Source organism: Suricata suricatta, chromosome 3 (assembly GCF_006229205.1).
Source record: "Suricata suricatta isolate VVHF042 chromosome 3, meerkat_22Aug2017_6uvM2_HiC, whole genome shotgun sequence".
NCBI classification, from domain to species: Eukaryota; Metazoa; Chordata; class Mammalia; order Carnivora; family Herpestidae; genus Suricata; species Suricata suricatta.
In genome coordinates, this window is record NC_043702.1 from 148674605 (window position 1) to 148691500 (window position 16896).

Here is a 16896-nt window from a genome sequence, read left to right on the forward strand (position 1 = left end):
CCCCACTCACCCCCCGCGCCGAGCTCTCAGCCCCGCCCCCGAATCGGGCGGGGCACGGGCCTTCGGCCTCTGGATGAAGTTGATCCTTAAGGTCCTATGAGCCAACATTTATTGACCATTTACTACGTGCCAGAGTCCCTTCCCTCAAGAAGTTAATACTCTGGTGGAGAAGATCAGACACATAAATGGATTATATCGGTCATGTCAGTGCACTGTGGTAGGTGCCATGATAGAAGTATATACACTTAGTAAAACCTGGGGAGGGACAGAAGGTATTTGGCATAATGGGGAAGGATTTTCGAGGTAGGGAGAAAAGCTTGAAAGTAAGAACAAAATGGAGGTGAGAAAACACTAGTTATAATGTTAATAATAAGCTAACACTTTGGAGCACTTGCATATCCTGGGCACTGTTCTAAGTGCTTTGCATGATTAACCATTTAATCTACACAACAACCCTATGAGGCAGGTACTCTTATTTCCATTTTACAAATAAGGACAGGCACAGGTTGTTTAAGCAATTTGCCCAAATTCATACAGCTTACAAGTGATAGATACTCTGTCTTTTAGGAGGGGTGTTACAGAGAAAAGTGGTCCATGAGCAAAATAATGGCAAGGTTAGGTGTGTGAGAAGCCAAAGGCTTTAAAAACAATCCAGTTGGGAAACTATGGCGCCTAAATTAAGGCAGTGGTACTATTCATTAGGAAGAAGGGATGCAAATGTAGGAGATAAAATTAGAACACAGTGATAAAATGGGGAAGGACAGTAAAGTATCCAGGATGATTCAGGTGTCCAGGTACATACCTGAATGGTTGCTGGCCCATGGGCATTGCCGGTGCATTCCCCTAGATTATATAAATGAGCAAGTATGAGGAGGGATATACGTGTTCACTTCTGGATATGTTGAGTTTAACAAGTCTGTGGTACAGTTGGAAATATCCAACAGGCTGAATAGTATAAATCTGAAGGGGAGTGATCAGAAATGGAGATGTAAATCTAGAGTTATTAGCATATGACTGACAGCTATTAATTAATGCTAATCTAATACTGTGTGAAAGCATTGTTGTAAATGTTTTGCGTGTATTAGTGTATTAGCTCATTGAATCTACACAACCATCCTGTTGGGTAGGTACTACTATTATCCCCGTTTTGCAGAGCAAGCAATGGAGACACAGAGAGGTTAAGTAATTTTAAAAGATATGAAAATTTTTGAGGAATGGATGGGGTGTGTGTGTGTGTGTAGGGTGAGTGCCTATTGTCCTGCCCAGGAAAGGGGAGAGAGGAAATTTAACAAGTAGGACCTCAACACTAAAAAGAGCTCTTTCATCCAGAAAGCAGCCCAGCCCATGGAAGTACTATTTGGGTCAACCGAGTCCTAGCTTTGCTTTCAGATTCACCTGGAGGAAAGAAGTCTCTTTTATCCGTAAGCGTTCTTCAATTTAAAAAGTGGGGAGGGGAGAAGCCTTCAATAAACTCTTCCCAGAGATAGTTGGCCCCAAAACATTTAAAAAAGGTCCTTGCAGAAGGTACTCCTTAGCTCTCTAGGGCTTCAGACCTGAGTAAACCTTACTTGCTCCCCAATGCAACAGAGACTTATGCCAAGGGGCAGCTGGCATCCTACTGGAGAAAAAGTCATGTGTAAAATAGCTATGAGATAAAGTTATAATAAAATGTTAATGGTAGAACCTAGGTGGTGGATGTAGAGGAATTCGCTGCAAAATTTTTTTGACTTTGAATATTTGAAATCTTTCCATGAGAAAATGTTGGGGAGAAGAATCATTGTTGCTCTTTGCCATGGGTGTATTTTCTTTCGAGGGTCTTGCTGCAGTTGATTTCCTGTCATGTGTTGTTTCCTGGGAGAACGTTAAGACTATTTTCACACTTAACATTGGCATCCTTCAAGCCGGATAAGTATAACTTTGAGAAAAATTCTAGACATATATCAGTAGTGTCTATTAGTTAACTGAGGTGCACAGGAAGAACAAGCCTAGGATAATCTTTCCCATTCCTCAGCCGTGCACTTGGACTCCCTCACGCTCCCAACTCCCAAGCTCTCTCCATTTCCGGTATTGACCCTAAGTGATGAGATTTTGTTGCTCCCAGATCTGGCAGCAGCTGTTTGGCTGCCTAAGGACCCGATGTGACGTTGAGGGAGGGGGCGGTTGCCAAGGTAGTCAGGGGAACCTAGGGACCCTGAGGGCTCTCCGGGAAGGCGACAACTCCCCCGCCCCGCAGAAGACGCTTCCCTTGCCCTTTATGATGTGTGTTTACATGGGCGGAGGGATCCCTCCCCAGCTGACAGCCACACCGCGGCCGGCTCTTCTTTTTTTAAAGAGCCTAGCCACAGGCAGTGATTGGCCGAGGCCCGGGCCGCATCAGCCCCCGGGGGCGGGGCCGGGGCCGCATTGTCTCGTCTGGGGCTGGCCGGACGCCCCAGAGGCCGGACCTGGGCAACCCCGGCTCGGAGGTCCCGGGGCTGGGTCTCCCGGAGGCCTTGGGAGCGAGACCTGGGCGGGGTCGGGTTTGACTTGCCCAGGGAGAGCGGGGTTGGAGCCCCGGCGGCCGGAGCGGAACCAAGCCCCGCTCCGAGTGCCACGTCTCCAGGAACCCCCTCCTTACTCTTGGACAACACTCCGCCCCACCCGGGCCTCCGTCCCCCAAACTACCCCTATTTGTGCAGCCCCAGATCCCTTGGACACAACCCCAGGGGGCTGTATCCTCATCCGGCTCCTCGGTCCCCAGGCCTCTTTCCCCGATCCTGCCCCGCCCCCGGCCTGCGCCCCAGATCTGCAGCCTTCGCCCCTAGATCCACCCGCCCGGTGATGAGGCGCCCCCGCGTTCCTTCCGGTCTCGGCGACGGGACCACCACGCTCCAGGGTTGCAAACTAGGGGAGCGACTTTCTCCCGTCCACTCCCACCTCCCGCCGCCAGACTCCCGCGCACTCCCGGGGGACGGGGCTCCGGGAAGGAGGGCCGACCCGGCTCCCCAGCAGCCTGGGAGGGGGCGGCGGCCCGCGCAGCACGTAGCGCACGTGTAGGGGCCGCCCTCCACCCCCTCCGTAGCCCGGGGCCTCTGACCACTCTCCCGGGCTCCGGGAGTCTGCGGTGCGCCTGCCTTCCGCCCCGACCTCCCGTATCTGGGCCCTCCCAGCACTGCATCCCTTCTCACACCACCCTTCCCTTCCCAGCCCTGTTGATCCTCTTTTTACTCCTTTCCCCCTAATTTCCCCAGCGCACGGGCCTTTCTTCAGCCTCTTCACAGTTTGTCTCCGCTTCTCCGACTTAATGCCATCATCCCTCTCTCCCACCACTTTTCGGTGTCCTGGAATGTTTGGTGTCAGATGTCCCCTGTGGAAACCCACAATCCATGAGATCTCGAGATGAGCTGCAGCCTATTTGGCCTCCCTGTTTTATTTATTTCGTGTACTCCCACGGCGTCTCCTTACTTACTACTCTATATTACTGCAATCATCACTCGATATTTGTCTTTTTAACATTGCCCTCTTCCCTTACACACGGCTCTCCTCCTCATTGGAGCCGCTGGAGGGAAGGAGTAATGGTTTCTCTAGCCTTGGCATCAGGCACGTGGTAGAAGCTCCACAAATATTTGTTCAAGGGGAAGAGAAGTGGCCTTGAGTGTCCGTGGCTCCTACTGGCTGAGGATGGAGCTTTGGACAGGACAGGAGAAGCATCTGGCTGCCTAGGTGAAGCAGGAAGAGATCTCACAATAGATCAGCATGTGGGGGATGGGGGAGCCCACATAGTGAGATAAACCCATCTTCCCCTATTCCCTGCCACGCTCATTTCCCTGGAACCAGCAAACCCTCCTCCTCTGATAGACTTGTCTCTTGTGTGCGACTTCTGTGTTCCTTGTTCTGTCCTACCCCCAGCTCTCTTTTCAGATCAGTTCATCCCATGACAAGGGTCTCATCTCTGGGCTTCCGTCCCTGGGAAGCTGGGCCTGGATCCTGGGGAGATACCTGATAACTAAATACCTCTTCCTCCTCCCCATCTTTTCTTCCTCTCCAGTTCTAGGATCCCTTCTCAGCTGACTCAGACCAAGGGGATCCAGGGTTCAGCGCTGGCCCCCTCCCCTGCGAGCCTCCAACAGACACTAGCAAGTGGGGCAGTTCCCACGGTGTGTGGCCAGCCCTGCCCATGGGGTGGGGAGGGGCAGAGTTACCCACATAGGGCTTCAGGGCGTTTCCTCCCTTTCTGGTTGGACCACTTTAGAGGCCCTAGACTCTTTCCCAGAGCAACCTCGAGCAGATGAGAGAGAAGCTGAGGGGCAGAGAAAGAAACTCACATGCCCTGTTCGTCCTGGAGCGCAGCCACCCCAACTAAGATCTCTGGACCCAAGGTGCCCCTCTCAGCTTGCTCTATGGCCTTGGATAGTTGGAATGTTTGGAATTCTCTGTGTCCGGGATGAAAGACTTCTAACAGGAAGAAAATGGCTTCTACACTAATTATGTCAGAACACTACAGAATCTACTAGCTCATTTGAAATTCAGTGTTTGACCAAACCCGGTTGAGTGACCAACACAGGATCAGACACACTAAATGCTAAATGCTAATTCTTTCTTCTCTCCCCTGGAAGGAAAGAGTGAGATATGAACAATGAGAAATACCCTTCTAACACAAATAAGACAGGGTCAGTGGCTGGGAGTGATTCATAGTCTCTTAGACACATCAACCCTATGAAGTAGGTGGGTTTTCGTGTCACTGCTTTTCAGATGGAGAAATTGAGACTCAGAAAGGCTAATTAGCCAAAGCCACACAGATAATAACAGTGTTAGGACTAGAATGATGATGCTAAAGCCTTTGATCGTCCCCAAACACCCAGCTGATTTCTCTAGAGCTGAGACTCTCACACTGGCTGCTCCTTAACCTGCCAACACTCCCCTAAGTCACAGTGGCTTCATACTTCTTGACTGTGAGCCCCAGTACTTTTGTTTATATACCAAGAGTTTCACAAAATAAAAGTTTCACAAAATAGTACTTGCCCTTACACAGTGATACACAAACATCCTGATGGAGACCAGTGAAGCTGGTTTTATAAGCCAGAAGTGGATTGTGACCCTCTGAAAAATGCTGCTCTGTAATTTTTCCTGTAGTTTTGGGCAGCTTTCAAGATGATCTAGACTAAGCAGTGAGTTTTCCCTACTCATACCCATATAATCTAGAATTTTGGCCATTGTCCCTTCCCCTCCCCCCATGTCTTCTGTAAGTCCTACAGAACATGGACCACATCCTATACAAAATCAGTCATCAGCTCTTTTCTCTTTTTCATTGGTTATTACTCACTTGTCTGCAGTCTTCTATTCATTTTCCTCCTACCCCTGACCACAGCACTTCAACCCCAGGGATCACTTTGTGCCTCATCTTTTTAGCACTTTATCCTAAACAGGTACCTGGTATATAAAACCAAGATCTAGCATGGTCTTTCAGTCTCCCAAGACCTGACTTGGAACAATGTCCAAAGCCTCAAATGCCTACAGGGGACAAAGTAAATGAGGAAAGTCAGCCAGGTGGAGTCTGAAACAGTGGGAATACATATCTAGCTCCGGGAGCCATCGCTAGTCAGGCCACGGTGGCAGCAAGATGCAATTTTTCAGGAGAAGCCAAAAGTCTAGGTTTTTAGACAAGCTCCTCTATTTTCAATTTTTCTGGCATTTGTTCATTTTTTGAGAGACAGAGCATAAGCAGGGAAGGGGCACAGAGAGACACACACAGAATCCGAAGCAGGCTCCAGGCTCTGAGCTGTCAGCACAGAGCCCGATGCGGGGCTCAAACCCCGCCGAGATCATAACCTGAACAGAAGTTGGATGTTTAACTGACTGAGCCACTCAGGTGCCCCAAGCTCCCCTAGTGTTTAAATATTCAATCTTCAAACAAGTTTTTAAAAAACAGTGTGTGAGCCAATCAAATAAGCTTGTGATCAGACAGTGTTCTGTGTGGAGCCACCTGCTCTGGAGAGGCTGACAGGATGATGAGCTTCAGACCTTCAGAAAGAACAATGGTTGCCAAGGGAGCACTAGCTGGAGCACCCAGAGAGAAATGCTGGGATGGAGGCCAGATCCTGCTCCATCCCTACCCTGTGGGTCAGATTTGCCCTCCTAGGCTTAAAGAACTCTGACTTCCAGCAGAGTTCGGAGCCCACACCCACGACATATGGTAGCAACAGGCACAGTGTCACAGATGGCCTGCATAACTGCAGGGTTGATGAGGGACCTGGGGGGTGTCAGTACTTTTTAGTATTCCCCCCCTTCTATTTTTTACCTCTTCTAAAGCCCTCAAAGAAGCAGAAATCAAATGAGAAGATATGGAAGGGTTCTCAAAGTGCTGTGCATCAGTGCAAGAATCTAAAGTAAAATTGGGGTGAAGGCGTAGGAATTAAAGACGGACCTCCAAGATACAAGGGAAAAGAAGAAAAAGTCATGGTTGAAAAGGATACTTGTTCCTTATAATAAAAAAGCTAATATGTATTGAATGCTTGCCATGTGCTACGCATTTTTGTGTGAATGATCTCTTAAAATCTTCATAAGAACCCTTGAGAATAGGCATCAGCATCTTCATCTTTCTAGATGAAGAACTGGGATTCAGAGAACCTGAGTCATTTAGCCAAGGCCACACAGCCAAGAAGTTTAGCAGAACCAGGTTCTGCCCAGGCTGAGTCCAGAATCTGTGCTCTTAACCACCACCCACAGATTCCCCCTTCTGGTGTACTACACAGTCTTCCTGGCACTGCTGTGTCCCTGACACCTAGCACAGTGTTTGTTGAAGAAACACATGGTCACTCACCATCATCACATAATGTCTGACAATTAGTGAGTTTATAAATACTTGTTGAGCAGGTTCTCTGGGCCAATTACTATGCAAAGTGCTGTAGTAGACATAGCATTGTATAGAACAAAGTCCCTGCCCTTCAAGGACTTCTATTCTAGTCTAGTGGATAGAGACAGACAATAAACACATACAGGTAAGATGGTTTCTTGTAGAAATCAATGCTAAGGGAAACAGGATACGTGATGGAGTGATGGGAGGCTGGGTGGGAAGTGTGGTGAGTGGCTACCTTAGGTGCAGTGACTGCAGGCAGCAAGCACATCTGGGCTCAGATTGGAATGTTGGGAAGAGGATGGCTCTTGGAAAGTCTACAGAGGATAGTTCCAAGAAGAGGAGTACCATATACAGAGACCTGGGTCTGCAAACACCTTGGAATGTCCAAGGGATGATGCTCCTCCTCCTAAGAAAGCCTGTGGGGGCAGGGGGAGATGAAGTCAAAGAGGCAGGCAGAGGGTTAGATCAGGCAGGATCTTGTAGGCAACGGTCAGGAGTTTGGATTTCATCTTACTTTCAATGACAAGCCATTGGAGAATTATAGGTCAGAAGGGATATCATTTGATTTACAATTTTAAAAGGTCTCTCTGACTGCCATGTGGAGAATACATTGCAGGAGAATGAGGGTGGAGGTGAGGAACCAATTAGAAGGTGCTTGAAATAGTCCAGGTAGGAAACAACTGTAGCCCAGACTCATGTGGTAGCAGTAAGGTAGCAAGAAAAGGTCATGCTGTGGATACATTTTGAAGAAAAGGGTAATAAGACTAATTAGATTGAATGTAGAATGTTAAAGGGAGAGAAGCACCAAGGATGACTTCTAGATTTTTCCCTTGAAAAATCCCCATGGGCAATGGATTTACTGAGATGGGGAAACTTGGGGAGGAAAAGATTGGGGATATACTGGGGGGAGCGTGGGGGGCTCAGTCAGTTAAGTGTCTGACTTCAGCTCAAATCATGATCTTATGGTTTTGGGGTTTGAGCCCCACATCAGGCTCTGTGCTGACAGCTTAGAGCCTGGAGCCTGCCATTGGATTCTGTCTCCCTGTCTCTCTGTCTCTCCTCTACTTGTGCTCTCTCTTTCAACTCTCAACAATAAATAAATAAACTTGGGGCGCCTGGGTAGCTAAGTCAGTTAAGCGTCCAACTTGAACTCGGTTCATGGGGGTGTCTGGGTGGCTCAGTGGGTTAAGCGTCCGGCTTCAGCTCAGGTCATGGTCTCACGGTTCGTGGGTTCGAGCCCCGCATCGGGCTCTGTGCTGACAGCTAGCTCAGAGCCTGGAATCTGTTTCAGATTCTATGTCTCCCTCTCTCTCTGACCCTCCCCTGCTCACGCTGTCTCTCTCTGTCTCTCAAAAATAAATAAAAAACATTAAAAAAAAAGAAGAACTGAACTCGGGTCATGATCTCGCAGTTTGTGAGTTCGAGCCTCGCATCGGGCTCCCTGCTAACAGCTCAGAGCCTGGAGCCTGCTTCCATCTCTGTGTCTCCCTGTCTCTCAAAGACACATGCTCTGTCTCTGTCATGCCCTGCTCATGCTCTGTCTCTATCTCTCAAAGAATAAATAAGCATTATAAATAAATTAATTAATTAAATAAGTAAACTTTTAAAATTATTTTTAAAAAAAAGATTGGGGATGTATGAAGAACCTATGTTTCTGCTTTGGCTCTGTTAAAGCTGAGATACTTTGGGGTGCCTGGGTGGCTCAGTCGGTTAAGTGTCCAGTTTGGCTCAGGTCATGATTTCACGGTTCGTGGGTTCGAGCCCCGCATCAGGCTGTGCTGAGAGCTAGCTGAGAGCCTGGAGCCTGTCTTTAGATTCTGTGTCTCCCTCTTTCTCTGACCCTTCCCTGCTCGTGCTGTCTCTCTCTGTCTCTCAAAAATAAATAAAAAACAGCAAAAAATTTTTTTTAAAAAGCTGAGATACTTCTTATTCATCCAAATGGAGATGTTCAATAGTCAGGTAATCTGGAGCTCAGGACAGGAGTCGGGGCTGCAGATAAGATCTACCTTGGGTCATCCGTGTGTGTGTATATCTATGTATATACCCACAAGCTTACATATGTGAAAGCCTACAGATATGGAATAATGTATACAGACACACACATATATATTGTATATATGAAAAGAGTTATACACACACATGCATATCTAATATATAGTACTTAAAATCATAGGACTGGTAAGATCACCCAAGGAGAGCCTATAGGAAGAGGGGAGCCAAGAACAGAGGCCAAGGATACTCCTCCATTCACAGGTTTGGAAGAGGATGAGCCAGGAAAGAAACAAAGAGAATGGTCAGTGGGGGCAAGAATGATGTTAGGGAAGAAAGTGTTTCAAGGAGGAAGTAGTCAACCATGTCAAAAGTTGCAGAGAGGTTGAGCAAGACGAGAGAAAATGTGGAATAAAGTAGGGGGCTAAATGATAAAGACAATGCTTTCAAGGAGTTGTGCCACGTTGGGGTTGCAGAGGAATTGGCAGAACTTGGACAGAATATGAATTTAGAGAGGAATTTTGCTTTTTTTCCCCATTGGAAAAAGTGATGGGCATGGTCCAGCAGAGAGGGGGTAGGGGTAACGCAGAAGAGGAAAAGGGTCATTGCAGGGGTGCAACACCTAAGCCAGTGACAGGGAGTGGGAGTCAGGGCACAACCCCCTGAGGAGGAGAGTGTGGAGTTGTGAGGTTCAGGGAAGTGGAGGGCATGGTGGAGGGGAGGTTTGGTAGTGCTCTGTATCTCTTTTCTCTGTTAAAAGATGCTCTGACAACTAGTCTTTGGAATGAATACTAATAGCTGCCAATAATTAAGCACACGCCGCTCCCAGGTAAAGCCTGCACATGTGCCCTTCTGACAGTAGGGGAGTAGGGGGAGAGGACACAAGAGTAACATCACAGAGGGAGCTAGGCTCCAAGCTGGAACACTGGAGGGGCCTCCCTTTGCTCTGCCTGGCCTCACCTTCTCTGCCATTACGCCTGAGTGACTGGCCCTCCGCACCCCAGCTCCTCTTTTTCTCTCTCTCCTACCTCTTCCAGAAGTCTGTGGAACTGAGGGGGCTAAATGAGGACAGTACTCGGCTGTGCCTGGGAAATGACCCGGGAGGTGCAGGGGAGAACTGAGCGATGGCTGTGGCAGTGAACTCCTTCAGCTGTCATTGTAGAGCCTTTTTAATTGAGATATGTATCCTTGTATTTATGTTCTAGAGAAAAGAAGACTATCTCTTTGACATCAAGTGGTTTATATCTGAATCACCCGAGTGACTCAAAGTCCCAGCTTAAGGAAACCAGGTAAGACAAGTTTACTCTGTGAAATCTTCTTACCATGTATAAGTTTTATTTTTAGAACTCTTATTAAAGTCACATTTTAAGAGTTATTTTATAACTCTTATCAAAAAGCTAAATGGTTACGGGAGAGAAGCATATTAATCTCTCTCAAAATGCTGCATGGGCAGGATCTAGAAAACAGGGAGATTAGGGGCACCTGGGTGGCTCAGTTGGTTAAGCGTCCAGCTTTAGCTTAGGTCATGATCTCACAGTTTGTGGGTTCAAGCCCCGCGTCGAGCTCTGTGCTGACAGCTAGCTCAGAGCGTGGAGCCTGCTTTGGATTCTGTATCTCCCTCTTTCTCTGACCCTCCCCTGCTAGCGCTGTCTCTCCCAATCTCTCAAAAATAAATAAAAAACATAAAAAAAAAAAAAAAAAGAAAACCAGGATGTTGGAGAATCTTATAGCCTCAGGAGCACAGAAATTATCAACTACAATTTCCTTTCTTTTGTGTACTGACAATACAGGAGAAGAATCAAGAGCAGGTGACGAGGCATGTTAAAGCCTTTCCTCTGATCAAGGTGGCCGGTTAGCTCAGTTGGTTAGAGCGTGGTGCTAATAAAGCCTTTCCTCTGATCATTTAAAAAACAATCAGGGAAACACATTCTCACTTGAGAAAAGGCACTAACAGAGGAAGAGAGCAGAATACGAGTGCTTTGAGGCTGAATAAGCCTAAAGTCCAAAGCTCAACATTCAGGAAAGAATTTTTTTCATTCTAAGTTAACAGTCATGTTCTGATCAAGGTATGTGAATGAGATTAAAGATTGGAATAAATTAAGGATACCCTTTATTTTAAAAAAGTAAGAAAGGCACCACATTGCTTAGCATTTAGCAATACTTTAAGTTCAGCTATTTTATTTATTTTGAGAGAGCAAGCGAGCAGGGGAGGGGCAGAGAGAAGGAAAGAGAGAAACCCAAGCAGGCTCTGCACTGTTAGCACAGAGCCCAATGTAGAGCTTGATCATGACCTGAGCCGAAATCAAGAGTTGAATGCTTAACTGACTGAGCCACCCAGGCACCAAGTTCAGCAATTTTAATAAACTGTTTTACTTTTGCTTAAAAAAGCAAGGGTAGGTGGTGGCCAGCCATCTGTTTCCTAAGATAAAAGAGCCTCATTTCTGAAGCTTCATCATTTTGAAAAGGGAATCGTTTTGAAAAGGGAAAACTTTGGGACAGCTGAATCTCCAAACAAACCTATAAAGAGAAGGCAGTCACAGTACAGGTGATCTTCCTTTTTTAAGTCAGGGAATAAGGCTGTGTTCCATCAGGTTCCCAGCTCAGATAAGTTAACAGTGAGGAGGAGGAAGGATAGAATATGGGGGGTTGTGAGGGGGGAAAGCCTCCAGGGGACAAAGGAGAAGTCCTAGGTGTGGAGGGACGGAGAGAGTCCCCAGCTGCCGGACATGTTGACTTTTTGCTATAGGAGCCGAACCCCATCACACACCATGCGGTGTTCCATCAGGCGCGGCATCATAACCTCAGTGGGCATCGGATTCCTGTGGCTCTTCATCACTTTGCAAGTCCCCAGGGAAACTGAAGATGATCCAAACATGACGGCTTTCAGAGGCCAAGTAGCAACCCTTGCTCTCAGTGTGGGAATGGAGGATGTGGGGTGGGAATGGTGTGGACAGGCAGCCTCTCAAAGCACCTACACCTTTTCACCTGAGCGCTGGAAGCTCCAAAGGGAGTTGGGATATGAACCTGGACCCATCGGTCCATAAAGAAGCTGCTCCCCCAATCCCAATATTTGTTAAGGTAAGGAAGAGAGCAAACAGTGCTCTAGCCCTTGTTACTTTGGCCAGTGGTCAGACATCCTGAGAATGTGCTGGGCTCACTCTAGGGAAAATCATCCATTCCTTCTCTTTCCTGGAAAGCTTATGAGAAGCCTCTAGGGGGGTAAATCCTTTTCTTTTTGTGAAAGTAGGTACATGTTTTACCTTTTGTCAATGATCTAGGAGGACATTTATGGCAAAAGGAAAGATCCGAGACTGCTGGAAGCCTGGCAGAATCATACCTTCCAGTATATTAAGACAATTCAGCAAAGAAGAAAGAGTGAGTTCCATGGAAGGGAATGGGGTGCCCTAGGGGAAGGAGGGACATCAAGAGAAGGTAGCCAGGAAGGAAAGAAGGGAGAGGACAAAAGGCAGGACTGCACCAGGAATATTTGAATCTGGCAGTTTAGGAATGAGGAAGAAGGAGGAAAAAGACAATTGTTACAGGAAAGCAGAATCAATGGATTAGAGGACATTTGGGTTAGAAGGGGCCTTAGAGTCATAGTCCAAATCCCTCAGGTTTTGTGAATCAGCATCTAAGGTCAGAAGTGAAGGGACTTGCTCAAGCTCACAAAGTCAGTGGCAGAACTGGGACAAGAACCTAGGGCTCCTGACTTAAGGAGAAGTGCTTTTCCTTTTATCTAAAGCTGGGCTTTGGGAAGATGAACTGAGTAAAACAAAAAGAACTATAATAACTATAATGTGAGCTAATACTTCCTGAGCACTTAAACCATGTGCTACAAAATTCTGGCACAAAGAAGATTCAAAGGGACCCACAGGGACTCAGCATCACCTAGTTTAGTGCTTCTCAGACTTTAACATGCATATAAGGTACTTGGTGATACTATTAAAATGCAGTTTTCTAGGAACCCAGATTGTACATTTCTAATAAGCTTCCAGATGAGATTGATCTGTTGGACTGAGGACCACATTCTGAGTAGCAATGATCTAAACATCCCCTCTCCCAAAAGAGCATGGATGGGAACTAGAAAGGGAAGAAAGGAACAGAGAAGGCCCCAAAGAGCATCCCAACCCTTAACCCTTTGATCACCTTCACTACCAACCCAACATATGCTGACGATTATCCCTATTTTGCCTCTCCTTAGCATGGCTGACAGTGGGGATCTCCTCGGTGCCACGACCAGACCAAAGCAGCCTCGTGTACACCCTGGTCTCCCTGTTCCGTGCTTCCTCTAAGGTTGAGCAGAAGCGTTTCACAGTACTCGTTCACCTGGCACATTCTGACCTCTCCCAGCTCAGAGAAACCATTGCTCATATTTCAACCCTCTTCAGCCCACAGATCTTGGCAGGGCAGTTGCTACTGATTCATGCTCCATCTGATGCCTACCCTACCATGGATGCCATGAGGAAGGGAGCCCACCATGGTGAATTCTACTCCAAGCAGAATATAGATCATGCCTTTCTCATGAGCTTTGCCACAAGGCTCTCTGAATACTTCCTGTTACTGGAGGACAATGTCCTCTGTGCCTCCAGCTTTATCACCCACATTCATCAGAAGGTGGACACCATGAGTTCCAACCCCTGGGTGCTACTGGAGTTCTCTAATATGGGCTTCCTTGGCAAACTCTTCCACAGCAGGGACCTCCCACTCCTGGCTCATTTCCTCCTCCTCTTCTACAAGGAAAAGCCCCTTGACAGGCTGATCCCCCACTTCCGGACCCTCTTAGCACAGAAAAACCCAATCCTCTGCAGACCGTTCTTTTTCTACCACAGGGTCTTTTACTATAGCTCTAATGACAGCCAGAAGGCCATGCCAGTTTGGAAGAAGAACCCCTATGGTCCTGACAACCCACCTGCAGCCATTTTCACTGATATGAAGGTTTTTGATGTTCATTTCCCCTGGGAGGCCTATGCTCTGGATGAGTCATTCTTCTGGACCCACAATGTTAGTGCAGGGAACCACCTGACAGTCATTTTGAACCATCCGGCGAACTTGAGCAGAGTGCAAGTGCTGACAGGCACCATCGTGGATGGAAAGCATGCCTTAGAGAAGGGGCAAGTGGAGCTGGGCTATGACCCCGAGGGAATGACTCCACACTGTACCAGTTTCGTCCTGCTGGGCCATCTCTTGGAAGGGCAGATGAATCAGGAGATATTCAAAAGTATGGGGTACGATGTGAGCTGTGTAAGGCTGGTGGTGAAAGCTAATCAGGTTGGTGGTCTCATAATCAGGCATATTTACCTCTGGGAGGAAAATTCCAAAGATATGGAAGCTGCTCAGAGTTGGAGAAAAATCACTAAGGATGTGAAAAATTAAAGACTTGAAGCTGTTCCATTCCAGCCTATCTGAGTGACATGGGGAGACAGATGCCAGGGAATAAGGGGCAGAGAGAGAAGACTCTATGATGCTTTCAGTGCCACTATGATGTTAAGAGACTTCTTCCTTTTTCTACCCAAACCAGTGATTCTTTTTTTTTTTTTTTAAGTAAGCTCTACACCCAATGTGGGGCTTCAACTCATGAGCCTGAGATCAAGAGTTGCATGCTTTACTGATTGAGCCAGCTAGAAGCCCTATAAGGTTATTCTTTTTTTTTTTAATGTTTTTTTATTTATTCTTGAGAGACAGGGAGAGGCAGTGTGAGCAGGAGAGGATCAGAGAGAGAGGGAAATACAGAATCTGAGGCAGTCTCCAGGAACTGAGCTAGCTGTTAGCACAGAGCCTAATGCGGGGCTTGAACCCACAAACCATGAGATCATGACCTAAGCCGAAGCCAGACGCTTAACCGACTGAGCCACCCTGGTGTCCCTATAAGGTGATTCTTACAGGTTATCTTCTTCTGGGAACAGATATAGCTTTAGCCCAACTTGGGAAATGGCCTTGGTCACTTCCAGAATCTTTAGATTTTGGGGATTCTGAGATGAGCACAGAGTACTTGTGTGTGTGCATATAAATACAAATATTGATACACAGTCGGAGGTAGGGAGATGTAATGTGGTAGTAGGAGGGCAAATGGGGAAATCATGGGGTGTCCTTAAAATTGATATCATAACTGGCCAAGAAAGTGACCCTCATTTGATGTCAAATTCTCTGGGAGCACCTGGGTGGCTCAGTTGGCTAAGTGTTGGATTCTTGATTTTGGCTCAGGTCATGATCTCACAATTCAGGAGTTCAAGCCTCATGTCAGGCTCCGTGTTGACTGTGTGGAGACTGCATGGGATTCTCTCTTTCCCTGTCTCTCTCTGCCCCTCCTCTCCTCATGCTCGCTCCCTCTCTCTCTCTCTCTTTTTCTCAGAATAAATAAATAAACATTTAAAAAAAGAAGTCAAATTTTCTGAAATTCAGGAAAGCAGCAGATGGACTGATGGCAATAAAACTAAGCCCTTAACTCTATCCTTTAAGCTGTTTTATCATGCCCGTCTAATTTCCTCCTTTCCTCACAAACTTGGATATAAATAGTTTGTAACTAAAACTTCACTTTCTCATCAGCAATTCACTCCTTAACTCCCCCACCGATGTCTACATCCACAAAGCTACTGAAACTCTTCCCGGTTTGTAATGACAAAAATAGTCAAAATCCAGCTGCATTTTTTTCAGAAATCATTCCTCTTAACTCTCTGTGGCAAAATACAGTACTAACAAGTGTTTCTTCTAAAAACCAGCTTCTTCCTTGACTTCCGCAATTCATCCATTCATCAGATATTTACTGAATGCCTAATATGTACCAGGCACATAACAAAGCCCCTGTGGGGTTAAGTACATGGTCTTTTGGAAGCACAGACCTGCTCTTCCTAAAACATTCTTGGGGGCTTAGGAAAAGCTTCTTGGAAAATATGATATCTAAGCCTAGACCTACCAGATAATTAGAGAAGAGAGCCAGGTAATGTGGGAAGAAGGTCAGGGAGATTTTCCAGTAAAAGAAACAGCATGCTGAGAAGTAGGCCAGAGGTGAGAAAGAACATGGTTCATTTGGGAAAACACAAACCTTTTAGTGGGACAGGAGATGGAGGGCAAACGGGAGAGGGATGGGGCAGAAGATGAAGCCACAGGATTGAGAGAGGACCATCTTAAGAAGGGCCACAGACAATCCAATGGGGGAAAGAGCGGTCTTTTCAACAAATGGTGTTGGAATAACAATATCTACGTGCAAAAGAATGAAGTGGCACTTCCAACCTCACACCATATAAAAAATGGACTCAAAATGGATCATAGGCCTAATGTAAGAGCAAAAGCTATAAAATTCATAGAAGAAAATATAAGGTGTAAGTCACTGTGACCTTGGATTTGGCAACAGTATATTAAGATATGACACTAAAAGCATCAACAATCAAAGAATAGATAGACTGGACTTCAGCAAAATTAGAAACTTCTGCTTCACGGGACACTATCAAAACAGTGACAAGACAACACACAAAATGGAATATTTGCAAATCATATACCCAATAAGAGACATATTTGGAATATCATAAAGAAGTCTTACACTCAATAATAAAAAAAAAATAACCCATTAAAGATGGGCAAAGGATATGAATGGAGATTTCTCCAAAGAAGTTGTACAAATGGTCAATAAGCACCTGAAAAGATGCTCATCGGGGCACCTGGGTGGCTCAGTCGGTTGAGTGTCTGACTTCGGCTCAGGTCATGATCTCATGGTTTGTGAATTTGAGCCTTGCATCAGGCTCTCTGCCTCCCTCTCTCTCTGCCCCTCTCCCACATTTTGTCTTTCTCTCTCAAACATAAACAAAAAGAAAAGATGCTCATCATTAGTCACTAGGGAAATGCAAATCAAAACCACAATGAAATATCACTTCACACCCACACATTTTCATCACTCACAAAAAGGACCCCATGCCCATTAAAAGTCATTTTCCATTTCCCTTTTCCCCAGGCCCCGGCTACTAACCTACTTTTATTGCTATAGATTTGCTTAGTCCGGTCATTTCCTATAAATGGAATCCTATAATATGTGGCCTCTTGTGACTGATTTCTCTAATTTAAAAAAAATGGAAAATAAGTGT

The 16896-nt window shown here is 46.4% G+C and overlaps 1 protein-coding gene across 2 annotated transcripts; it reads left to right on the forward strand.

The window, feature by feature from the left end:
- The first annotated feature begins 43 nt into the window (after positions 1-43).
- LOC115286765 (alpha-1,3-mannosyl-glycoprotein 4-beta-N-acetylglucosaminyltransferase-like protein MGAT4E) lies at positions 44-14215 on the forward strand. 2 transcript variants are annotated; one of them, XM_029933153.1, is made up of 6 exons: positions 44-217; positions 10030-10113; positions 11571-11718; positions 12103-12199; positions 13026-13117; positions 13220-14215. In XM_029933153.1, exons 3-6 carry the CDS (start codon positions 11593-11595, stop codon positions 14195-14197), a joined length of 1293 nt encoding a protein of 430 aa, XP_029789013.1. In that variant the 5' UTR covers positions 44-217; positions 10030-10113; positions 11571-11592; the 3' UTR covers positions 14198-14215. The 2 variants fall into 2 exon arrangements, with proteins under 2 accessions (XP_029789013.1, XP_029789012.1); XM_029933152.1 differs by having other exon boundaries at positions 13026-14215.
- The last annotated feature ends 2681 nt before the right edge of the window (positions 14216-16896 follow it).

Bases quoted from the DNA above. Each gene is read 5' to 3' on its own strand.
- LOC115286765 (XM_029933152.1), top strand. From the start codon at position 11,593: ATGCGGTGTTCCATCAGGCGCGGCATCATAACCTCAGTGGGCATCGGA. The intron at 11,719-12,102 runs GTAGCAACCCTT...TCAATGATCTAG, and splicing joins TGACGGCTTTCAGAGGCCAA to GAGGACATTTATGGCAAAAG. The intron at 12,200-13,025 runs GTGAGTTCCATG...GCCTCTCCTTAG, and splicing joins AATTCAGCAAAGAAGAAAGA to CATGGCTGACAGTGGGGATC.